Below are 26289 nucleotides of genomic sequence, written 5' to 3'. Positions count from 1 at the left end.
AAACATGCTTCACAGTCTCTGTGAATACAAAAACATCATCTAGGACATTTTGTTCGTCCTCTGCACAGAGACTGTGAGCTCTTTTGGCTTCAGCTCAAGAAACCCAAATTTCTTGTCCGGCTCCCAGAATCAGGGATTTGGGAGATTACAGGACACACTGCTCCTCCTTAAATCAATTAAACTGCCTTACTTTCTGTCTGCTTTGGGTGCCTGGGCCTGTGCTGTGCTGTGCTCTATGTGGAAGGTGAAGTTTAAGGGAAAGCACGACAAATTCATTTAGCCCTTTCTCTTCCACGTCAGAGTAGCCAGTGCCATTCACCTACTGTAGAAAAAGCTGTACGTAGTGCTCATGGAATTTTCCATTGTTTCCTGAAGGGGCTTCGCTGAGGTCTATATTTGAAGATTACCACTCACTATCATGTGTTTTACTGAAGCCAGAAAATCCCAATTTGGGCAACGTCAGTGGAACCTGGGTGGAGCTGCAGTTGGAGGAGCATAATGAGAAAACTGTGAGGTCTTGTCAGTCAAGATAAAAACACCCTCAAAACATACAGTAGGTATCACCATAAACACAAACATATAGGATGAAGTCAAATTAGTTATTGAGACCCTAAATACAGAGAAATTAAAAATATATTGATCTTTTGTATTTCCAGAGAGAGTTAGAGGTTAGTTAGTTAGTGGTTTTTCGGTTGTCTTTAATTCAGTTTGATTTTTTTTCGGAGCCAGCATGTCATGGTCTTCAACAGTCTGCGTGGTTGCCACTAGCAATTAAAAAGCCAATTAAGCTTTCTTTCTCCAGAGACACTGAGATATTAGCACATGGAATTATATTTTTGAAATTCAAACAAAATGTGAACTTAGAAAAACCCGCTTAAAGCATCATTAATCCTTCTCACTCAGCTTTTATGTCCGAAATCCTGCTTATTCTCACTTGAGTCTTGCAGGTTTAAAGGTCATTTGCTGGCAACAAAAGATTTAATAACGTATTACTTTGAAAATGTTCAAGTTAAAGAACTGAGCATTCACTGAGGTGCTTCATACTGACTCAGTATGCTGTACCAGAGGCAGCTGTCTTCAGTATCCCAACTTCAAGTCTCATTCTCTGCCCACACATGAAACAAGCCTGATTTCCATGGCAACGTTATGCCTATCACAGCAGCGCCACAAGCACAGAAAGGAGAGTATCATGATGCACTAGCGTAGTGTTCTTCACTGAACGTGGACACAGGAAACAAGAGCAGCGGGACCCAATAACTGTGTCATTTAAAACACGACAACTCTCTAGCTCTTCTGTACACCAGTATGGTCATTGCATTTCCCAGTCTCCTGCCCAGGTCAAACAGAGCAAAGGGTCGGCTAGAGAGGAAGGGTTCGGGTGCCACTTGTTGTCTCTCTCTCCATTCGACCCCACTCTAGTTCTCATAGGCACCTCTTATCCAGGAACCCCATGGGGGATGTGAAAAATAAAAGCTGCCCAGAGGCAGGGGAATCTTTTTCAATTTGCTGCATTAGAGAAATAGCACAATTGTCCTGGACCCAGGGCACAATATTTTTTATTTCAAAATTATAAAATGTATTGAAAAAAAGATTAGAATCTCTGAGCTGCTCCGGTTAAATTTGTGTGCCATTGGGCCAAAATCTACAACTACTTACTACTAAAGCTGAAATATGGTGTACACATTCTATTAAAAGATAAATAACCCAGATGCAGCTACCTTCAGTGATTAAAGCTCTTAGCAGGCCTGCAGCCGCTAGTTTTTATTCTTATTTAAAAGCATTGCATGCACGCACCTGCCCTCTCAAAACTGCTGCCTGCTCCTTCTGTTTTTGGAGCCTTTTGTCTGCATGATTCATTTGTTCAGGGAATCTTCTTCATTCTGGCTTCAGTGTCAGATCATCCTGCATTTGTATGGGCAGGAAAATTCCTGGGGTACAGTTGACTGGGGCATCTACGAAATGATCTACTGATTGTAAATTTGTGTAAAATTTAACTCCTTTTTTTATATGGCCCTTCTTCACAAATTGCGTCTTAAAACACAGAGAATAAGCATCACTTGAGCAAACTATACAACAATCAGTCGCAAAATTACATTTAAAAATACAGTGCACCTCTATTATTAATGTTACAAGTAAATTATACATACAGGCCAACACAGTGTCTCAGAGTATAGAAGGGAGTGTGTAAACTTGCCACTAAATAAATATATTAAGTTTCATTTCTATAATTTCTTTTCTGTCTGTTGATTTTATTTTTTAACGCCTAACAGTTTTATGAGGTGTTCATGTAATTGCTTACTCTTCCATTTGCATTGTTTCCATTGTGTGTGTGTGTGCATTTCTGTCTGTTTATACACGCATTTGTGTGTTTACTTGGTATGTAAGATCATGTGACCACTCCATTTGTGGTCTCCATTGTCCTGCAGTAATCTCTGTTCCTCAGGTGGAGCCTTACTCCCGTGTCACAAGTTGATTCAGACACACAGACAGATACACACACATCCGGACGCACAGTTTGTCAGCTGTTCACTAAGCAGAAGAGCGGACATTTCAGACCAGTGCAAACAACAGTAGGATGGAGCAAGAATGTTAAATTGGACGGAGGCAGGTGTGTGTGTTCATGTGTGCCTAAAAGGCTCTTATCAGTGTGAATACAGCCCTGATTCGTGGCGCTTGTTGACCTTAACAGGTCATCACACAGCTACTGTAATGGCACACCACTCACCTTACACCAGTTAACAATTAGGAGCACAAAGACACCGCCGTTGTAGAAAAATCAATATTTACTTGAGTTTGATCAGTGGAAGCATCTGGGTTGTTCTGCATCATAAAAGGACCATAGCAGTGATTTTACATGTTTTGGTCCATTTACTAAGAATTGAAAATATTCTTTAGTGTATTTTTCTCACCTTTTGGGAACGTCCCCTTGGTAGAAAAATCCAATGGTAGACTATTGGGTTGTGTAATTCATCACAGTGAATGTCAAGTCTGCATTCATTTTTGTCAATGTTATATTATTGTTTTGACGTAACACAGCGCAGACTCAAACAGCATTACCACAACAATAATGGACTGTATCTGTAGCTGGAAAAATATTTTTGCGTTATTTCTGATAGATTATTGAGCTCAAGCAAGTCTGCTTATTGACTTTTCTAATTTACAAGAATTAGATTCCCTCCAGAAATTTTTTACGACGAATAAAAATGCAGTGATTTTTCCACAAAATAGTTCAATTACGTTGTTTAACAATCTTAAAATTACATCTTCTCCCTCCTTTAAAAATCCAGAATCTATGAATAAGCAAATATTTTTAATTTCAAAAGTTAAATTGCTGGACATGTCTCCTATTTCACTTTCAGTCAATTTTCCGTGTGCAGTATTTGTACGGGAGGTGTCAAGTTTACAGATCACTTCTGTAAGTTGCACATTTGACCACAACTGGCTTACAAACTAGTTGTGATGTCACAAAACTCAGCTTTAAGGTGAGCACAGAAAAACTTTCTCCCTTCAGCAGATGATGTGTAAACAGCCTTCTAGTGTCAAACTGTGAATACATCATTCTGCTCAGTGAAGGCCACATGAAGTGAACATCAGAGTGACGTAAAAACAAGTAAAACACATTTTTGAGTGGAGGTGGACTTGAATGAAAGCCGGTGGCTGCCCGAAAAGAAAATACATTCTAAAATCTAAAGTAGACTGCAATGGAAAATGGTCAGCATAAAAAAATTGCAGTTATGGAGCTAAAACGCAGTGCGAAGTCTGATTGCGTGTGTTTTTGTTGTCGTCAGCGTCTTTCTGTGAGCGTGAATGTGTCTGTGTGAATCTTTGTGAATGCTTTCAAAGTGCGCTTACTGTGTTTGTGTCCTTTGAATCAACAAGCGCATTGCTTAGCTTAATGGGCCTTAAAACCTGCCAGCTCACTAACCTTTTGCATTGAAGGAGTCAGAGAGAGAGAAATACGTGGAGAGGAAGAGAGAGAGACAGTTTGTCTGTGGGAGAGACAGAGAAGGAAAGGGAGAGAGAAGTGAGATACGTAGGAGAGTGAAAGGTGTTTCAGTGCGAGAGAAAGACAGTGGAGGTGAGAAAGTGAAACAGTGTGTAAGCACAATAAATAGATGTGTGCGGAAATGTCCAAATCCAGGGACTTGTTTCCATCATCAGCCACATTGTTACCTTGGAAACATGCTGCTGATGCAGCAGGACAAAAAGTATGGCCGAAGAGGTTTCATCTTTGGGATAACGTACCTGAAAAAAAAAAAACATGTCCTGGAGATATATTTTTTAGCAACATCTTTGTTGCTTACTGGTCATTGTTTTTGGTGTTTCTACACTGCATTTCCCAGAGATCATCTGTCAGTCAAACAGCACAGACAATACATGATGAGTTTCTTTGTTTGTTCATCCACTCTGATCATCACTCCTCATTGCTAAGTACCCAGTTTATCTTTTTATTCCCTAGCTACAAATGTGAAATGAATCACTTCCTATGCTGTGTTTATGAGGGTCACTTGAATGCATCATAGTTTGGTCGAATACATGTGGGCTATAATTTCATACAGGTCTTCTCCACCCACACACCTCCAGTAAAGGCCAGTGTTACATGTTTCTCAATGCTACTGCGATGAAAAAGTTGAGCTTTCAAAAGATTTGTCTAAAGAGTTCTAGCTCTGCTTTCAAAGTGATAGCCATGACTGTTTGAAGTTCTTGTGTGAGGTTTGAATGGATTTTTTCCTTTCAATGCCACAGTATGACCATGAAACTTGCTCAGAAAACTCATATCTTTCCTGATTATAAATTTTTCGAAACACCCCTAAGATCTACATGACTTTGCACTGAAAAACACATGGGGGAATGAACACAGATGACAGTAGCAAATATTCAATTATGCAAAATTGTGGTCTGCCTTTTATAAAACAGCTTATTACTGAAGAGTTTTTTTTTTTCCTGCAAAAAATAAAGTGGTTGCATATAGATCTCAGAAGCATGGTCCAAATCGGTGTCATATGAAGGATCTCACCACTCAGAAAATGGGACATGACAGATATACCTACAGCCAGACAGTCACTCCACCCACTCATGAGATTCTCCTCCCTCCTCGCGTGTAGATTTCAGATTTGATAAATGCATCATTTATCTCTCTTCCCTTAGCTCCCTCTCATGTTTATGTCATTATTTAAACTGGATAAATGAACTCAGCCCCCCATTGCTGCTGCTATTCTTGCTACGTCACTAAGACGTATTACACACATGAAGAGTGTTATAACATATGCATACACAGAGATAAAAGATGCTGATCTCACCGGGCTGCATTGGCTCACAAAGACTCATAGACCCAAAAATATACACCTCAAATACAAGTCAGCTCTACTGGTGTGTGTGTGTGTGTGTGTGTGTGTGTGTGTGTGTGTGTGTGTGTGTGTGTGTGTGTGCGCGCGCTTGCGTGTGTGTCACCGGTACATATTAGAATATAATCCATTATTATACTCACTGAACTGAAATATGATTTGAATATATGTTTTCTTTATGCCCCTAGCGCCCATGTTTTTTGTTTTTGTAAGCAAAACAATATTTTCCTCTTGACGCTATTTGTCATCCAGCTGAGGAGGTCTGGGACTCAGTATAACACATGGTGGACTGCTGTCTGACTGTTGCAGTCTGTTCTCCCTGGCTTCTATTTTATTTTACCTCAGCATGTCTTCTTTAGGGGATGTGTAAATTAAATATCAGCGTAGTGGGTACATTTGGTGAAAGTGTCAAACCATGAAACATTTCTATGCTAATTTTAGGCTTTTGCCTAAGAACTGGAGTATTGACGTAGCAATGATACTGTGGCAAAGCCAAGTGTGAGTGTGTCATTATAATTAACAGGAATGAATTCTCAGACAATTTGCCTTTTTTGACATGTTGTTGGAGACCTGATCTTACTGTAAGTCAGTAGGAGTCGTGAGGCTGCAGATCAAAGTCAAATCAAAGATGCTTTTCTGCTGGCTTTGACAAAAAAAGAAATCAGTTGCTATGCCAACTGTTGTGGTGACCAGGGAATTTGTTCTCTCATTTGTTGAGCGCTATACCTGCCTGAATCATTGCATCTATATATTATTTTGGCAACCTCCATGCAAATTATTTCGGTCATTGTGAATTTCTCTGGTAAGATTTTAGTGAACTTGATGAATAAACTTTCTTCTGTTTTATTTTTTCCCTCTCTGCCTCCCTTTCATTCTCCCTTCCCTCCTTTCATTGCCTCCATGCAGGAGACAGTAGAATATGCCTTCCTGATCATTTTCACTATAGAGACATTTCTGAAGATAATTGCCTACGGCCTGGTCATGCACCAAAACTCCTACGTCAGAAACGGCTGGAACATGCTAGACTTTGTCATTGTCGTTGTGGGGTGAGTTCATAGGTAGCAGGTAATTACTGTGTGCACATGCAAACACACAAAGTCAAAGACGCAAATACATACATGGATAAATAATGAGATTATTCCATGAGCACAACTGAGGTTACTCCATACGTATAGTGCACACGTACACATTTGCTTATGTAGTTGCTCGTTTACTTAGACACACGTTCACATTTACACATTTAGCTGTCCATCATATACGTCAATCTCTTGATCTAAAATTGATCATCAGTTTACCATTCTCATCACACACACACACACACACACACACACACACACACACACACACACACACACACACACACACACACACACACACACACACAGGCCTTGTTTAGACTGGCGGTTTATCAGCAGACCACCTGGCCCCATTGGGATGTAAGCTGTGATGAGGTGTGAAAAGCTAAAGGTAAATATGCTCAGACATAAAGGACATATAACCCATATACTGTATATGGGCACACGCTTGCACACACAGGTGCATATACACAGAGACCAGTACAAAGAGGACAAAATGGCTTTGTTCTTTGCTTTCTGTCTCTTTTGCTTCCATCATTTTTTGCACTGTTTTGATGACATCTCCATCACTGCTCTCTTCTCCCTCTTTTTGCTTCTCTTTCAAACCTCTGCCTCCCCCTCCCTTTGCTTTTCCTCTCCCTCTCTTGCCCCAATCCTCTTTTTACCTCTCCAGGCTGTTCAGTGTAGTTCTGGAGATGATAACCAAAGACGCTGACTCTGGCGGCCAGTCTGGAGGCAAACCTGGGGGGTTTGACGTCAAGGCCCTCCGAGCCTTTCGCGTGCTCCGACCCCTTCGCCTTGTTTCTGGAGTTCCCAGTGAGTTAACACAGAGCTGCTTTTTAAGTCTTGAACAATTTTAAGCAGGTCACAAGTCAAGTCACATGTCATCATTATTTTTTACTACAAATATGTTTTCAATTACTCTGGCTTATTTGACCTCTAATCAGTTTGATGTTGGGTGGAGCTATGCTGGAAATTATGTTAGGTCACCAAACTCTATGTGCTAAAAACAAATCTGGTGTATATTGTCCCACCCTAACAGGTTCAATAAAGCTAATAGGAGAATGAGGGAGCTATCCGTCAAGCACACTGTACACAATATAGGAATGTTAGCTAGTTGATTGTTTCAGCTGCAGCGGGTAGCAACCCGGTAGCAAAAGTAATCAAACAGCTTAAGTATGTAGTAGTAACTAGTTGTTTTGAATGACAAGTATTGTATTATTTTAGTGCACTCAAAAGACAAACATTTCTTGTACCTCAAGAAAACATTTGACTCAAATAGCCAGCACGCCGAACGTCTAGCATGTTTGTGTAACATGTCAGGCCTACAGTACCCTCTACAGAACAGACAGTAGCTGTTTGTCAAAGTGCTTTGAGGAAGGGGATTTCTTAATATGGTCGCTGGCCTCACCGAGACACTTAAGGATTTCATTAGTGTTATTAGTTAGACCCGTGCTTTTTGTGCAATTGCAAGTCAAAACGTCTGCTGTGAAAAAACCTCTGTTAATTGTTTTGACCAATTTCTGTCTGTAAAGACACAACAATGAAGATTGTTGTGTCTTTACAGGCGTCCACAACAAAATCAGTTCAGCAGAACAGAAGGCAGTGATTAAAATTTAAAATATATCATTGTACACATTTTTAATACACTGTTACCACTATTGTATATCTATAATTAGATATATTAACATGAATATTTTAAAAAAAAAAGGAAGTTTCCCTTCCTATAAGGAAAACATCTATTCTGTCCCTACTGTTCTGCCCAATTTCTTTATTACCCAGGAGGCACTACTTCCTTTACTGTTTCTGTTCTTAGTTCACATCTGACCTTACACAAAGTTGCCATAATGTAACTGCATTTTTTGAGTTGCCGTAGCAATGTATCACTTACTGCTCTCAGGATGGAAAGAACTTCTTGGAAAGATGAAGTTGAACTGAGCCGAAATTACATTTTCAGCTCTATTCTACTTTAACGTTTGTCTTTGTTGGATGATAAATGCAGTTTAATTAAACTGTGGTATTTCGACTTGTTTGCTGATGCCACAGCGGCCGGCTTGTTGGCTTTCTTGCCTATTCAGTGGTATCATGAGAGACATTCCGTAGATAATGGCATTAACAACTGATAGCTTGGATAACTCATGTTCCTATGAGTGTGTATCTGTCTGTTTGATTTCTGTGTGTACTGTTGTTTTTCTGTGTATATATACGTGTGTGTGTGTGTGATTGCACACTTGTACTCTGCAGCATACTAAAAGAGTTGCCCAAGTGCCAGCTGCCAGCTAAATAACCATCTACTAACCTCTGGCTGGCCTTCTCCTTTTAGAGCTGAAAATATTAGTCAATTAATCAATTAGTTTATAAAAAAAAATATTGGCAACTATTTTCATAACTGACTAATGTTTTAATATTTTTCAAGGAAAAATACCAAACATCGCATAGTTATGGCTTTTCAGTTGTAGATATTTGCTACCTTTCACCGTGGGCATTAGGAAATTCTGATGAACATTTTCCATTATGTCTGACATTTTATCGACAGTTTAATTAAGAAAATAATCAGAAAATGGATCGGTAATGAATTTATTTGTTTGTTGCAGCCCTTACATTTGTATCTGAATGTCTCCAAATTTCTGGTGTTAGAGAGCAGAATTTCTTTGAGAGCTGTTGACTGAGTGACAAAAAGAAACCTGAAGCTAACCTGTTGCCAGACACCCCCACTTTTGTGCACTATCCTGAAAATAATTTACCCAAAGTTAGTAGGTTACTGTTCTTCAACTCTTTTCATTACAGTAATAACCCTGGTCTCCTTTGAAAAGTTACTCTTTAAATACTACAACCAAAAAATCAGAATGATTATAAGAGATACTGAACCAAAGTTACAAAGGCACAAACATGGTAGAATTGTAAGGTCTTTTGCCTCTTCTCTTGTTTTTTGGCATAAAAAAGGGAATCTAAGTCCTGTAGTAGTACTTTTTGTGTGGAAAACACTTTGGAGCCATACCCACAAGTCTGAACCAATTCTGCGTCAACAGCTGTTGCAGTGACATGGGTGATCCTAAAATATTTTCTACAGATAGATCAGGAGATGTAGAGCTTTCAAACAATGTTTAATTTATCAAGGTTGTGTGAAGCTGGAGTCTGGTACAAGGCAAAAGCATCCCACTGGCGGATTGGCATATTTTAAAAGGTTAATTTGAGTGAACCATTCTGTTGTTTAAGTTTCAGATACTTGTATTCTTCTCTTGTTCCAGTGTACACAACATACAGCACATGTTTTGAATAGGAATGCATGGCATAAATGCAATGGCATAAATGTCTGTTCTTGATATTTGGCAAGATTACATAAACACATGTTTAAAGTTTGTTCTAGGGCTGCAGGTTGTTTTCATTATAGATTCATTTGATGATTGTTTTTGTGATTAATTGATTATTTGTTATGTCTAAAAAATGTTAGAAAATACTCAAAATTGTCCATTACAATTTCCCATAGCCAAAGATGATGTACTGTATTTCAATAGCTTGTTTTATCTGACCAGCAATCCAAAACCTTAGGATATTAAGTTTAGTAACATATAGGTTAAAGAAAAGCATCGAATCATCACATTACTCAGTCAATCATTGCAACAGTAGTTTGTTCATTGATTAAGATGAGGAACAAATATCCTGTTGCTGCTTTTCTCATAAGGGTGGCAACTCAAATTTGGGAAACCCTGAGTATGCATTAACATTTCTGTATGTGTCTGTGTGTTCCCTCTTACTTTGGCTTCTGTGTATGTTTGCAGGTTTGCAGGTGGTTTTAAACTCCATTATTAAAGCTATGGTTCCCCTGCTTCACATCGCTCTGCTCGTCCTCTTCGTCATTATCATTTACGCCATCATTGGCCTGGAACTCTTCATTGGCAAAATGCATGCCACGTGCTATGTGATACAAACAGGTAAGGTAGTGCGGAGAGATTTATTAATTCATTTATTTTTGTTTTCATTCTTTTGTATCTCACATTTTCCTCACTGTTTCAATCAAGAGTTACCTGGTAAACTGTCCAAGAGGGATTTTTACTCTTTAAAGGAGCTATATGTAAGTTTTGCTATTGCTACATAGCCAACGTTAGCATTAACAGCTGTTTACTTACCAGTCTAGAGGAAACGTTGCGAGTGCAGCATCAAACTTCATTCCTTTACTTGCCAAGAGCTGTTGCCAGTGGTGGAAAGCAATGCTAATGTTAACTCTTGAAGTTAGCATGCTAATCAGCTAGCCCTGGCCCGTCTCATCAGTTTCCAATATCAAGTCGCTGTAACGCAATGATGGCTGAAGCTCTTGTCAAGTGACCACTACCACCTGCCCCTTTGGCGGCAGAGAAAACTTACATATAGCACCTTTAAACCTTATAAATTGGGACCCACAACCAACCTACAGGACAGTATGAACAGGCAAATAAATCACATCTTAAAATAGATACAGGATTTATTCCCTTAGAATGAATGGACACATGTACCTTGTATATGAATGGTGAAAAGCTGCTGAAAACAGGACAGAACAGCAGATGGTGGATTAAATCCAGTGATTAAATGACTAATATCTGGCTATTATGTAAACATGCTTGACCGTTACTACTGCATTGCCTCCAACATGGCAGAATTATTCAAGAAGTAAGGATAAACTGATGGAAGATTGTTAGTCATTAATGTCATATATATATGTAATACACACACACACACACACACACACACACACACACACACACACACACACACACACACACACACACTCATATAAGACAAAGGTCATGTTCTAAAATGGCTGACTGAGAGTGAAGCAGCTGAAGTCCCAGGGCTCGGTGGATAATACAGGAGTATGACAGCGATTTTCATAGTGTCACTCTCCCAGTCATTCCTCTCTTTCTCACACACTTTTCACTTTATCTCTCCCCCTTCCTCTCTCCTTCTTGCTTTGATCTGTTTTGATCTGTTCGTTTGTGGACGTCAGTAGAAGCATTGTAGACTCAAGTTGAGAGACCATGACAGCGTGAGAGTGAAGCTCCCTTTGATCCACATTTGCTTGTGTCTGTTCTGTTGGACCCGAGAGAAAGGATTTAACCTGTGGTTTTTGTGTGTGTGTGTGGGTGTGGGTGGGAGGGCAAAACATGGGTACTTGTGTGGATTTGTGTATTTGTATGTGTGCGTGCATTGTGGATATTTCAAGAATGAAGTTAAGTTCAGCATGTTGTGGGCCCATCTAATCTGCATATACTGTATGCATTTAAATGCTAATGAGGGTGGGTGGGGTTTAATTTGTGTAGCATAATTTTCTGCAATGCTTATATAATGATGGCGCGGTGACAGAACATCTAATAATAAAGTATGACCTAGAGGTCGGTATGAAGGGATAAATGGACTACTGATCTCCATGTGGTCTGCGATGCAGTTTAAATAACTGTATATGATTATCTTTGTATCGAGTCATGATTATGATCATAATCTCAGAATCGGCAGGAAATAGGATACATAGACGGGATGAAAGTAGTAAGAGAAAAGAAAAGCAAAATTATGACAAAAGATTATGACACAAAGTCCCACAAATAATAATGTATTCAAAGGCTAAGACTCAATATGGGATAACCAGTGAAAGGAGATGATAAAATATGATTAAGACCAGTGTCAAAAATAACCCTGCAGATATATATTGTAAGTAGAGAAAAGCTGTAAGTAAGAAAGAAAGTTTGTAAAAAAAAAAAAAAAAAAAAGGCTGTTGAGGTGAGATTCAAGAATGGAGAATTATTTTTAAATGGAGGGATGTTACAAAGCGGAGCCACACTCAGCCTCAGACAGCCAAAAGACCTAAGCCGGCAGGCCTGCAGATTCTCTGAAGACAGTAAGGGATGAAGTAAGGGAAGATTTTCATTACTGGCTACACCATTAAAATCCTTGTACTGTACTATAAGAAATATTCTAAAACAAATACAGATGGACAACTAATGCCAAGATGCAAAAACATCTGGAAGGCTTTATATTGTAAATATCTGTGCTAATAAAGTAGAGCCCTGTGGTTTTTCTTTCCTGTTAGCGTTTCCATGTTTACTACAAATTTCTCTACAATAGAATCAAGTCATCTTGCATGACATTATACTTAATATGGTGGGCTTGTGGATTGTTTCAAAACGTGGGGATATGTCTCAGTTTGTTTAATTCATTTTTGAATTTTTGTTTGCCTGTATTAGGCACTGATTTCAATAATAGATTCATCTGACTCTGTGCCCCCAGGTACCCTCGCGGAAGAAGAGCCCACGCCATGTGCGGTATCAGGGCATGGCCGTCATTGCCTGCTCAATGGCACAGTTTGCAGAGAGGGCTGGCAAGGCCCCAACAACGGCATCACCAACTTCGACAATTTTTTGTTTGCCATGCTCACTGTGTTCCAATGCATCACCATGGAGGGCTGGACCGACGTTCTCTACTGGGTAATCTGCCATTCTGCATCAGAATGACTCTAATGAAGCCCAAATGGGGCACCATGTGTTTGGTTTATGAATATATGTGTCTCACATTTGAAATTTTTGATTTTGACAGAACCTTGTAAAAAACGGGTAGCATGTCTGGAACTATGCTGATTCTAGGAAATCTTGACAAAATTGTGAAATGGTGGATTTCATATTACCGATGAAAACAAGGTTACAATTTGTTAGAAAGGGCACATAAATGTTTGCTTTTTTGTACTATGTAAGTCGATATATTTTGACATCATAAATGAATACTTTATCTAAAAAATATTCATTTAAAGGTTGGTAGTATTCCAATTTATTGAACTTGATATGATAGGTAATGTGCATTATATAGACAAAGCAGGTTTCTTTGTATAGCACCGTTCAACACCAAGGCAATCCAAAGTGCTTTACTTAAGACATTGCTGTTGTATTATTATATTCACTCTGCGTATTACTGTAATTTGAAAAAAATTAATAAGATGACATACAAATGTGTTTTGTTTCATCTTTCACACGATTACAGTAATGATGTCTGAAGATAAATTAGAAGGTTTATTTTACTGTAAATCTGCAGGCTACAGGAAACATATTCGTTGAGGGCCTACATATATAAAACCTCACATGACCATCTGTTTCTGTGTCTCCTACAAATTCAAGCTATACACATTTTTAATATCAAAGAAGCCCTCGGTGAGTAGCCTGAGCCTGAACCATCACCCTTCGTTTAGTTGATAACGACTAAAAAAAATACAGGCTCACTTCAAAAGCCATAGCTTCTCATGAGCAAAAATCACCAACAGCTTTTATTGAGCCAAAACACTCAGCATCGGCGCTCAACTCAGAACGAGTTTTCATCACAATCCACCCACATCCTTTTATTGACGGAGACTATGAAATAATGAACCTCTCCCTTCTTCTTTTCCTCTCTCTCTCTCTCTCTCTCTCTCTCTCTCTCTCTCTCTCTCTCTCTCTACCTCACACACTCTTTACTCCTCTCGTGCTTGTATGTGTTACCATGGCAATTTCATGCTAATACCGCGCTTCAAGTGGTGAACGAAGGAGACTCGACGAAGCTAAGAGAAGGACCGATAGATGGATAGATGGGCAGATGAATGAATTAAATCTGACCCCTGACATTCGCTACAGAAATCAATCAAGTACGGTGGGTGGCACTGTATTGTGCCGTGGCTGGATGCAGAGTTGAGACTTTGTTCATCTGTGCCACGCTAGCAGGAGCAGGTTTGTTTGTTTTTTAGAGGGAATATGTGAGAAAAGTTAAAAGATGTTAAAAGTTAAAAGTTTTGTGGTTATAAATGCACAAACTCCATCAAAGGGTCAACTCCTATTGTCTCTTTGCCAAACGGCTCTATTAAAAGGCACCGTAGCTCTGCAGTCGTTTGCCACAGCCACCCTACTAATAGATGTGTCATCTCCTTATACCTCTTCTCACTCATTACTGACTCGGTTTATCTCGCCGGTGATGCCCTCTAGTGGTCACAGTTGAGAGTGGACGATATCTCTCCGTCTGAAGAATGGCTTTTGGCCGCCTATGAATTTGATTTAAAATCCAGCACTGGAGTGGTGACACCTTTGAGAGAAACAGCATGGGCTTGTACTCCAAAAAGTACAAATACATGAAAGCCTACACAATTATATTGATAACACACTAATGTAATTACATACTTTCAACTTTTGTATTGTCGAGTCCATCCTTCAAAACATCAGGACTCGCGCATTCGTTTAGTGAAGTATGCAGGATGCAAATGTTCACACAAGCCAGTGCGAATGTGCACTGGGGGAAGATATGCATTACAGCACACTGTAAATATTTGGAAGACAGAACATCAACCACTTGGCATTTGTATTTGCAGTTTAATCTTTTATTTACGTCATGAACGTAAATGTAATTATTAAGACTGTGCCTGAAAGAAAACTGTAAATAACTGGCGTGTTCAGAAGCACTAAATATCATTTTTTTTCCCACTGATCACTCTTTCTCTGCTTGTGTTTCCATGTAGATGAATGATGCAATGGGCTTTGAGCTGCCTTGGGTTTACTTTGTCAGTCTGGTCATCTTTGGATCCTTCTTTGTACTCAACTTGGTCTTGGGTGTGTTGAGCGGGTAGGTTTTGAGTATGCTTTTCTTAGTTTTGTCTTGTGCTTTTGCCAATAAGTTGTTTTTTTCTCCTTTTCTTTAACTCTTTTCTGTGACTTTTATGACTGGTTTTGATGCGCTAAACTCAAGCAGTTTATACTTTAAACACTAAGCGTATTTTCTGACATTATCGGATATGGATAAATACGTTTTCATTTTTTGAATATAAGTAACGATTGTGAGTTCTGGGACCCTGAACAGGTTTGACTGTCATTTTGCTCTGCCCTATCCAGAGAGTTTTCCAAAGAGCGAGAGAAGGCCAAGGCTCGGGGAGACTTCCAGAAGCTACGCGAGAAGCAGCAGTTAGAGGAAGACCTAAAGGGCTATCTGGACTGGATCACTCAGGCCGAGGACATCGACCCTGAGAACGAGGAAGAGGGAGACGAGGAGGGCAAGCGTAACCGTGAGTTACCTGGATTTAATTCATTTTGTCCCGCTATCCTTGTCTAAAGCAGGGAAATGAAGAACGCAAACAGAACTATGAGTTACCAAGCCTTAACTTTTTCTGCCTTTAACTTAATGTTGCACATCTCTTTGCCCCATCAGTAGTGAAAGGAGGGAGATGAGGAGGGCAAACCATTACTCTCCTAGCTGTTGTTAATACACTCTGATAAGCTAACTGATGCTTTGCCTTTAATGAATCATGGAGGAAATGTTTTATGTATCTGGAAAAAACTGCCCTGCTCAGCTGTGTGACTGTTTAAAAATACATTGATACATAACAATAATACATGACTCTTGATATTCACTGCCAAGGGACAGTATCACAAATGTTACCTGACAAAGATACATTCATCGTTCAATAAATCAAATCTTTCTCCAAGCATTGTCTTGTACAGTTTGGTAAAGGGTCATCACTCTGTACCAAAATGAGGCATTCACCGACTGAAGGAGAATGATTGTTATAGAGTGAGGCACGTAATGGGTTAGTATTGCAGTAGTCCTCTTAAGAAATGTTCTTCCATAATTTCAATTTTTCCTTCTACTTTACATTGCCTTAATATTTTACATTGCTGCCATTAAATAGGTCAAGGATAGAATTTTTTCCTTCCGCGCGCGTCGCGAGCATCTGCGTGTGTAATACATCACACATGCAGATGCTCATGATCATCTCTTACAACACTGAATTGATCAGTGCAAACATACACTCTCTACAGGTTTGGGCAGTAGTGATTGCGTTTCTATGGAACCGGTAGCCATGTTTGCTACTCAGAGGAAGCTGTAGCACAGTGAACTGGTAAACATAGTAGAGCATTTAGCAGCTACAGAGCAAGGTATTTCCTCCATGAGTTGGTGGAGATCGTGTGTTAATATGTTAGTGTTGTATTTACAACTCGTTCCCTCTGCCCCCAAGCAGCCAAAAAAAATTGTTAAGTTTAGGTAGTATTTGTTTAGGTTTAAGGGTAGCTTGCATAATCATCTGTATACAATTATCTGTATGAAAATTTGCACAATGGAAAATTAGGAATTGCAGTTGCAACACACAAGCATTTAGTCTATACCTTTTCAAGAGCAGTGTAAACACATGGCCTATAGGTTTTCAATAGGTTTTGTTTGTTCATTTCTCTAAATTCATTCATGAATAATATTAAATTATAAAGGATTGAATCAGATGGCAGATGCCATTTTCCCATTAGTACAAGAGGTATAACATAGCTATGGCTTATGTTAATACTCATTTGACAAACAATGACTAATTTTAGCAAATGTATGCTCTGTGTTCCACATAAAGACAAGAGGAAGGCTATCCATACAGAATAAGCAGGGCCCTGCATCATTTATGTTCCAAGCTCATATTTATTGGGGTCCCTTTGTTTACATTGTTATCTACAGTAGATAGACGTAGATGTGACGCAGTTGGCAGGTCTGAATTTAATGTGAATGTGTGTTGCTGTGTGTGATATAATGAGGGTCAGGGTGTGCGTGGAGTTTGCATGTTCCCCGGTGTCTGCTTGGGTTTCTTCTGCATGCACCATTATCCAGTATCCTGCGGATGCGAATGTGAGAGTTAATTCATTCGTCTGCTTGGTGTGAGAGAATACCAACCAGTAGGGGGTACACCCCTCTCGCCTCTCGCCTGCTCTCCAGAGCTGCTGTAACACACCACATACACGATAATGAGTAGGCACGCGCAGAAGCTGTTTTTCCCACTATAATGTGAATACGGCACAACTGTTCATCTCGAGTGCAATGCTAAATCTGGGAAGTCCATAGGAGCAAAAGGGAAATACTTACGGTACATACATGATTTCAATAGTTTAGTTCAAATAAAGAAAAAGATTTTTGGGACAGAACCCATACGATGAATTTTGAACCAGGGACATGAACTGTGGGTCTAAATCACTTAATTCCCATCTGCTCCTTTTAAAAAATGTGTGTGTTGTGTGCCTTGTCGTGAGCTGTAGATATTCTAAAAGTGAGTGAATAAGTCCCCTGGTTTGGCCTGGCGTGATGTTTGACGGCAAACTCGCCTCTCTTCTTAATACTGCTAAAGTGCCTTAAAACCATTCACAGTGCTGTTTAGTGCATATGTACCTGTCAGTATTTGATGTCCTCCAGTAGTTGCCCAGCTTTTGACATGTGCTGTCATTTTTTCTGGACAAGTCACCCAAAACAACTAACTTTCTTTCCTTGATTCTTGCAGTGTCTGTGTGCCTTGTAAAAAAAATCTGTAGATTGCTGCTAACATTAGTTTTTTCCCCTCTTCCTCCTTTTTCTTCCTTTTGTTCCCACATATCTTCTCTTCTCTGCCCTCCATCTTCTGTCTTCTAACTGAGGTCTTGTTTATCGCTAACCCCTCCCAGTCTAATATTGTATTATATAGGTACTCTGTCCAGAAGCTATAAACCTTAAATTAAGTGATGTAGCCCAATCAACACTGAATTTCTGAGGCCGATATTGTTGAGAATTTTGTATAATTTGTTTTTTAAAGTGCAAGATATATCTACTAAGCAGGACATTTTACAGACAGTGCTCTCTGGTGGACAATTTAAAGTTGACACTGTTTCAAAACTACCTCAAACATTTATCTGCTAACCTAATCACAAATACCGCTAAATCGGCAATAAGCCAATACAAATGGGCCTGGTAGATATACACTACTGGTTAAAGGTTTTGGAACAACTCCATTTTTCCAGCTGTGCATAATTCCGTTTCTCAGTGTTTCTGAAAATGAAACCATAGAACAAATAAACAATTGGAGATTTTGAAAACAAGGAGTCATGGAATCTTCTTGTTAAACTAAATTGAATATACATTTTTGATTTTGAATTTTTTTGAACAAACTCTAGATGTTCTTTCTACAATGACACTGACTTCACTTACTCAATGAAGAACATTTAATACAATGTTTCGGTCAAAGCCCTTCTTCAGGTTCTACGATGGAAATCAAATATTGTTCAGAGGGTTCGTCCCCACACTGTTGCAAAAGTTCCCATGACTGTGCTGCAGTTGTAGGATGCTTTGCTTTCACCTTCTGTCCAGTTCATCCCAAACTTGATGAGGTTTAAGTCTGGAGACCATGCTGGTCTTCCAACAGGTGAAGCCACCGTCTCGTTCTTTTCTTCTAATGTTGTGGGTCATTATCTTGTTGCGGGATGATCCCCTGACCAACCAGTCTGTCTTCCTCTGTTACTTGCCTTTTTCTCACCATTCTGACGGCAATACACAGTACTGCCTCCTGCAGCACAGTATGGTCCTAATGATGCATCAGAGGGTGTAGTAACCCAGTTTGTTCCAACACTGCCTTTGTTCAGACAGAGGGTTCGGGAGTTATTAACAAAAGTTGGGAGACCTGTGGGAATTATTTGCATTAACTTTCAATGCTTCCATTGTCGAAGTAAAGCTGTAAATGAAACAATTTCTTTATCCCTGTTTTCTATGAAATTTACATGATTTTTCAGTTTTTAGTGAAGTAAACTTTTTTTTTTAAATTATTTTTAACTCAGGCAGTTTACCACTGACCTTTATACCTTTTATGGTTTTTCACTGGACTTGAGCTGCTTAAATTTCAATAAAAACTGGAAAATGGGGGTGTTCTAAAGCTTTTGACTGTTCGTTTACTGTACATCATATTATTAAAAATTGTTGTCTATTACATACGACTATCATACTTCTGTTAGCAAATGCCTTGTGTAAAATGGCAGTAAACTACTGTGAGTTTTTATTCTTGTGGCAGCATTTGAGAGCACCTGACTGACCAGCTTTGTATATACAAATTATCGTGAATACTTAAAAACTAGTTCCTCTACTGTAATGTCTCAAGGCCTCTTTAACCTTACGCTTTCCTGTTACTTGCCAGTTACCTCCATGCTAGAAGCAAACATAACGGATGAATTTTACTGAAGTAAGACAAGATAGATTGTTTAGCCAGTCTGTTGCATAAAGAGGGTATGACTGTATGTCCTGTACACTTGTTTAGTAGCTCTTCTGGACATGGTAGCTGTGTCAGTAGTTTGTATTGCAGCTGTATCTTGCTGTACATTCCTCTCTTGTTCTGCTGTGAACTGACTCACTGCTTCCTCTGCTATCTGGCTGTGTGAACTGCATGTTGGTAACACCAAGGGGTCACGCTGGCTGACCTCACTGAGAAGAAGAAAGGAAAGTTTGGCTGGTTCACTCAGTCCACAGAGACACAGGGTAAATGTGTTTGAGTGTGCACGCGTGTATGGGAATGTGTTTTATCGAGCATGTTGAGGACAGTTCATCTTTGTCCCTCTGGGTGTCTCTGCATGCATGTGCTTTGCTTATGCTTTTGTTTGTGCTTTTGTATTTGCATGCCCTTTGTTGAACTGATCCTTACCATCCTTATCATAAGAAAATTCATTTCATTGCATTGTATTATTCTCTACCAACAAACAAAGCCTAACTGCTAGTGAAGTAAATCAACACTTTGTACTGTAGAGCTGATGAAAGGAAAAGAAAAAAATCTCCTTGAGACAAATGCCACCTTCGAGGAATTTGGTACTTAACTGTAACACAGCCACTAACATGTGGCATAACACCTTCAGTGTTTAAAGATACAATATATATATATATATATATATATATATATATATATGCACTTTAACAATGCATGTTTTAGTAAGTATAAAGAACGTCAAAAGTTAACAAAACTGTTAGAACAGTAAACAAAAAGACTGACTTAAAGTTACAGTCAGTATGACATAAATTTGAATGCACACTACTGTTGCTGTACATAAATGGTAGGCATAGTATCAAAAACCCTACATTTAAACATATAATACATTTCATTGTCACAAAGACTTGCATAAACCATGCTCATTTGTGCCGATTTAGATGTTTCCAGCCGATCTCTTGCCTCAGGAAATGCTCTACATGCTGTACTTCAACAAAAGTTGTACAATTTTGTGATGAAACCCTTTTGCCAGCAAAGTCTATTTAGCTCATGTATATTTTAGTACCAGTTTTAATACTACATCCTGACACACCCTGTAATGCATGAAAATGCATTTAGCTAAAATCAGTTAATGTCATGACTCAGATTCATTGAATTTAAAATATTGTGGGTCAAAAGTAAACTGAACTGTCACAATATTTGTGTTCAGATCCCTCATTCCTCACCATCATTTTAAATTCCTTTCATTTGTAATTTATAAAGACAATATTTTATGCACGGACAGTATATATGATTTCCAGTATACTGTATGTTGTAACCCTGTCACTATGTAAGTAATACTTGTTGCAGCATACAGACCTGGACCAAATAGCTTGATAAAATATTTTAACTGGACAATCAGTACTGACACGATTCGACAATCACTGGATACTTGTTACAAGTAACCTATTTCATCTGAGTAACAATATTTCTGTTCTGAAAAGTTTCCATTTGATAAATAGTTTATACTCAGGTCTGGCAGCATGTACTCACTGTGACTTGATCTGTGCAGAAACCTTTAATTCAGCACTGGGTATCGTCAGTGTCTGTCTTTAATAACTAAAACATTTTGGAATTAAGGAAAAACCTGGCTGAGTTTCCTTTTCATTAATGTCAAACTTTGAGAAGGAGTCACCCTAACATTTTCTATCTGACACCTGCATTTTTCACATTTTCAGTTTTTGTTTCTTTCTTTTCTGGTGGTTTGGCCTGGTATATAAGCCACGTGAAACATGAAAAAAAGACAACATTTCAGCTGATGGTTCTACAGAGAGAAAAGTTAATATCTAAAAATATGAGTGTAGTGTGTATTGAAGGCTTACAAGAACTGACTAATTTCATATTGCAGTTGAGACTTTCTTGTAGTACTGTCGTGCTGTTTTATTCTCCATAAATTAGAGAGTTGATTCTGGCATGTTTTTTTCTGTATTTAAAAAAATAAAACAAAACAAAACATTTCACTTAAAACATTTCATCACCCTAGAACCAAGCCAAACCAAAAATGCATGTGTGTCAATATGAAAATGTATCATCATGTGACTTTCATTGGTTTCCTTTAGGACACATATCGTCCTATACTTCTTTGTTAACTTGCTTTTTTTTTGGTGTGTGCATACGTGTGTGTGTGCGTGTGTGCGTGCGCGATACCATAGCGAGCATCCCCATTAGTGAGACAGAGTCGGTGAACACAGAGAATCACAATGGAGAGGAAGACAAATCATCCTGCTGTGGACCGCTGTGGTGAGTGTGACATATCATACACAACAGTCAGACATTTGATTGACAGTCCTATCAGTCGACTGATGAACATTCATTGAATTTTTCAAGGACACTTTGACCAGATAAATAACATTCAAAAGACACAGTGGCTTTTGTACAAATCATATACGTAACTCAAATCCAGAGTGCACAATTGCACATGTTTTGTTGCCCTTTATTAAAAGTTGCTTCGTGTTTTATTCCCCCCAGTCAAAAAATTACTAAGTCAAAGTGCAGGTTAGTACCTTGGCATGACACTGCATGGTAGATGTGTTCTTCATACATCGATTTGATTCAACTCATCTTGCATGGCTGATTTTTGCCTCATATTTGCTTTGCTCAGATCCCTAGTGTTTTCACCTGTGTTTATGTCCGCTTTAATTTTTTGCAGTTGATCCACCGTGTGTCATGTTTTATTTTTGACTAACCAGTTACTGTCTTTATCCTGTCTTTGATTCATAGTGATGTTGTGCTGTCATTTTATTTCACCACGTAAATTTGCATATGTGAGAAATAAAACTTGATAATTAAATATATATAACTAGAGTCTGAAGTCAGAAGAGTTAATTCCAAAACATGTTAAATGCAGTCAAATCTTCCATTATCTCGAAAGGAAATACTATCAAAGTTTTGACATGGCTTATTATGTCTCACTTTGGAACTAAACTCTTCTGAACATGGGCGTACATATCCTGACCACTGATCCTAAAGTGGACCTGTTTGTCTGCCAGTCGTCAGTGGCGGCGGTGGAACCGGCTCTGCCGTAGGAAGTGTCGTGCAGCTGTGAAATCAGTGACGTTTTATTGGTTGGTCATCATCCTGGTGTTCCTCAACACTCTCACCATTGCCTCTGAGCACTACAACCAGCCAGACTGGCTGACTGAAGTACAAGGTATCTGTTTTTATGCTATTTTGTTCTGTGTGACTATAAAACATATATTCAGTTCAGTTTCCTTGAGTTTGTTCAGCTATGAGATGTTAAAATTGTAACAGGTTTGTTCCTAAAGTCTTCTCCTACCCTCACTTCTCCTCTCCAGATGTAGCCAACAAAGTTCTCCTGGCAATGTTCACCTTGGAGATGCTGGTGAAGATGTATAGTTTGGGGCTCCAGGCTTACTTTGTGTCCCTGTTTAACCGCTTTGACTGTTTCGTGGTGTGTGGAGGCATCATAGAGACCATCCTGGTGGAGCTGGCCATCATGTCTCCTTTGGGCATCTCTGTTTTCCGCTGCGTACGCCTCCTTAGGATCTTCAAAGTTACACGGTGAGAAACAGAATGTTGTGTGTGTATGTTTGTTGGATGCGATAGAGATGACTTAAATTTTTCAGGCTCTATTCTTTTTTTTTTCATGCTTTTGATTCAGGAAGGTAGTACAATAAATTCAACAGACCATAACAACAAAATGTTCTAATAAATTCCGGGCCTGATTCCTTTTTTTATTCTTTTGACTAAAATCACTTTTTTTCAGCATTATCCAGACCTATGCAATGAACAATCCATGAGAGTGATAAAACTCACTCCAAATTTTAAAGCTACTCTGCTACGAAGATTAAACACATGGAAGCTTCCTGACAGTTTGCAGCCAGACTGGGCTGTATCTGTAGAGGTGACAGGGTCCAGTTCTTACAGTGACAGCTCATGCCTGGCAGTGTTTGGTTGCTGTTGTGATCTGCTGTTGTCACCTTAAAGGAGCACAAATCCTTTTCAAAAACAACAACAACAACAACAATAAGTAAAAAAGAGCCCTACAATGAAGCAGCGTGTACAGTACCAGATGTCCTAAGTGAGTATACTTGCGAGATGTCATGCCTGATGCAGGACATACTTAGAAATGTATGTCAGTGCTGACTATGGTTTTCATGCCTTGCCTGCCAATATTACCACTTCCATATTTGCACCTCATAACCAGGTGTTTGGCTGGCATTTTGTGTGTCTGTCCTTCTGTTAACTTATTTTATATTTTTTCTTCTCCAGTCATTGGGCATCTCTCAGTAACCTGGTGGCCTCTCTGCTCAACTCCATGAAGTCTATCGCCTCCCTGTTGCTGCTGCTCTTCCTCTTCATCATTATTTTCTCCCTGCTTGGCATGCAGCTCTTTGGGGGCAAGTTCAACTTCGATGAGACTGTGACCAAGAGGAGCACGTTTGATAACTTCCCCCAGGCTCTGCTCACCGTGTTCCAGGTTAGTGTTTTATTAGGCTTAGGGTTAGGGTTTTATTCAGAACATTTAAATATGATTTGCAGGATGTACTCAACATATTCAACATTTAATTCAACATACACTGCAATAACAATAAGAGTGCTACAGTATTATCTGCTTAGGGAATATAGATAATCGTTTTGGCATTTTCAAAATGTAATCTACTGTATTTTCAAATTTCTTAGTATTTATCTAAAGACTTTATCATAAAAATATCTCTGCCAACTGCAAATCAAATCCAGATGTTTTTAAAGGGACATTTATGGCAACAACAACAACGGGTTTATTTAATCACACAGTGCAGGCAGGGGGGGGTTTAAAGCCAGACATCTCGCCAGCTGACCAAGAAATTATTGGGTCCATGGACCATGTGGGCATCTCCGGGCACACCCATTATTTGGGTTAGGTGCAGCAGCGCAAAGTGCAAAAGGGTAGAGAGAAGTGTAATATAAATCAGAGGGTGTGGTGATTAATAAATACACTTTCAGCCAGCAATGGCACATCACTGGTCTCATTGCTCTGAACTAAATGTGCCAATCACACAGAAGCATGACAAATGTCAAGACGCTTCCTCAGGAAATTATATTACTGTGTGGACGGTGCAGAGCGACACGACATGAACAGACAGCACCCTATGTGGTGTTTTTTCCATTGCTAATTGGTGAAATGGCAACAGAAATAAGTGATTAAAGAAAGTCCTTTATATGATCGCATCAATCTGATGCCTTTCAATTCTGTTGTAACTTATGCTGTAAATGGTGAGATCATGGACACTGTTTTCTTCAAATCAGTCATAGGAGTATTGATTGAAATGGCTGTATATTGTGTTTGCCAGATCTTGACAGGAGAAGACTGGAATACGGTGATGTATGACGGTATCATGGCGTACGGTGGTCCGGCCTCCTCTGGAATGGTGGTCTGCATTTACTTCATCATCCTCTTCATCTGTGGAAATTGTATCCTACTGGCCACAACACACACACTCACACACACACGCACGCACACACGCACACACACACACACACACACACGCCCCTGCACTTTCATACATAAAAAAACACACAAACAAAAATGCACATTTTCACACTTGCATGTGTGAAAAAGTTGTCGGGTGGGTTTTTAATGATTAGATTTCATCTTGTTGGTCAATGTTTTCTCCTTAAGTCACATGACCAGACATCTTGCTAAATGTCTTCTTGGCCATCGCTGTTGACAACCTGGCAGACGCAGAGAGCCTCAACACAGCACAGAGGGAGGAAGAGGAGGCCAAGAAGAGGAAGAACAGTGCCAAGTACAGCTGAGATTACCTCAATATTTCACGTTTTAATTTTTGCTCATGTTTTCTGTTTAATTGTTTTTGTAGACATTTGTCACATTTGTCACAAGCATTTTGGCTTGGCAAAAAAAATGGCCTTCTGCCCTGTTAGTTAACCCATCCCTTGTGTCCCTGTTATCCCAAACAGGGATACAAGCATAGAGAAGAAGAGAGTTGAAATAACAGAAGCCCAAGATGGCGAGACCAAGGTAAAAGACAGAGAGGAGCTCTAGTTCACTTCATAAATCAGCCAATAGCATGATTTATGAAGTGCATGCCTATAGTAAGTATACACTGTAAAATTGTGACCGCCTGTCTGAAAGTTCGCCATTGTTGTTAGTTTTCATCTCAGGAATTGTTCATTTTCAAAAGGCTAAACCTGATCACTATGTGTAGGTGCCAGCAGAGGTCTTGCTAGAAGAAGACAAGGAGTTGTATTCTGCCATCGACTCTCCAGGTAAAAGTGTCATGTCTTGAGAGAGAGGAGCTTTAACGTAGCAGTGCTCAAACTGGGGTCCACTAATCATCCATCAACTCATTCATTTTTACGATTCTGTATTTGACCAAAAGTCTGAACCATGAGAAAAATCAGAAATAGAAATCTCCAGTGCTATTTCAGCAACTATAGGTGAGTTGAGTTGGTAGTGTGGCACAATTTCCAACTTCACCTGCTGGCGAGATGCATGTAGCAGCAAGGCATGTTGTGAAAATGTCAACTCCGGCATCACCTGTAGTGTCGCGAGCATTTGAGTGAAGATAAATATATACAAGAAATATTACTGGAATTTAAGACCACATATAGTATAGGTAGGTAGCAAAACCTTCTGAAGTTTATGAGAAAGAAAGGCATTGCTAACATCACTGAGTTATGTATAAAGTGTATCTAAGTAAAGTTATCAAGTAACATTTTGAAATTCAGTCACTGCAGTCAGTGGATGGCAGCTTGGTGATTGTCGACCAACCTCTAAAAGATGAACACTTTCTGTCCCCTTTCCATAAATTATCGGGCAGTACCGTATATATATATATTATATTCTGTACTAGATAGAGTAGTATTTAAAAAATTA

At 39.2% G+C, this 26289-nt stretch overlaps 1 protein-coding gene across 1 annotated transcript in view; it reads left to right on the top strand.

Moving 5' to 3' along the window:
* The window catches only part of cacna1db (calcium channel, voltage-dependent, L type, alpha 1D subunit, b), an 83965-nt gene that overhangs the window by 30074 nt on the left and 27602 nt on the right, over positions 1–26289 (top strand). The window contains exons 4-19 of the mRNA XM_040152136.1: positions 6252–6391; positions 7095–7237; positions 10201–10353; positions 12677–12873; positions 14916–15019; positions 15286–15455; positions 19616–19690; positions 21602–21689; positions 21918–21944; positions 22439–22599; positions 22745–22970; positions 23682–23889; positions 24743–24863; positions 25084–25198; positions 25371–25431; positions 25619–25679. Of these exons, the coding sequence (XP_040008070.1) occupies positions 6252–6391; positions 7095–7237; positions 10201–10353; positions 12677–12873; positions 14916–15019; positions 15286–15455; positions 19616–19690; positions 21602–21689; positions 21918–21944; positions 22439–22599; positions 22745–22970; positions 23682–23889; positions 24743–24863; positions 25084–25198; positions 25371–25431; positions 25619–25679 (2050 nt within the window). The remainder of the gene's footprint in view (positions 1–6251; positions 6392–7094; positions 7238–10200; positions 10354–12676; positions 12874–14915; positions 15020–15285; positions 15456–19615; positions 19691–21601; positions 21690–21917; positions 21945–22438; positions 22600–22744; positions 22971–23681; positions 23890–24742; positions 24864–25083; positions 25199–25370; positions 25432–25618; positions 25680–26289) is intronic.

This window comes from Xiphias gladius, chromosome 18, assembly GCF_016859285.1.
Source record: "Xiphias gladius isolate SHS-SW01 ecotype Sanya breed wild chromosome 18, ASM1685928v1, whole genome shotgun sequence".
Lineage (NCBI taxonomy): Eukaryota > Metazoa > Chordata > Actinopteri > Istiophoriformes > Xiphiidae > Xiphias > Xiphias gladius.
Note: the sequence above shows the minus strand (reverse complement) of the source record. Positions and strands in the feature narration are given on the sequence as shown.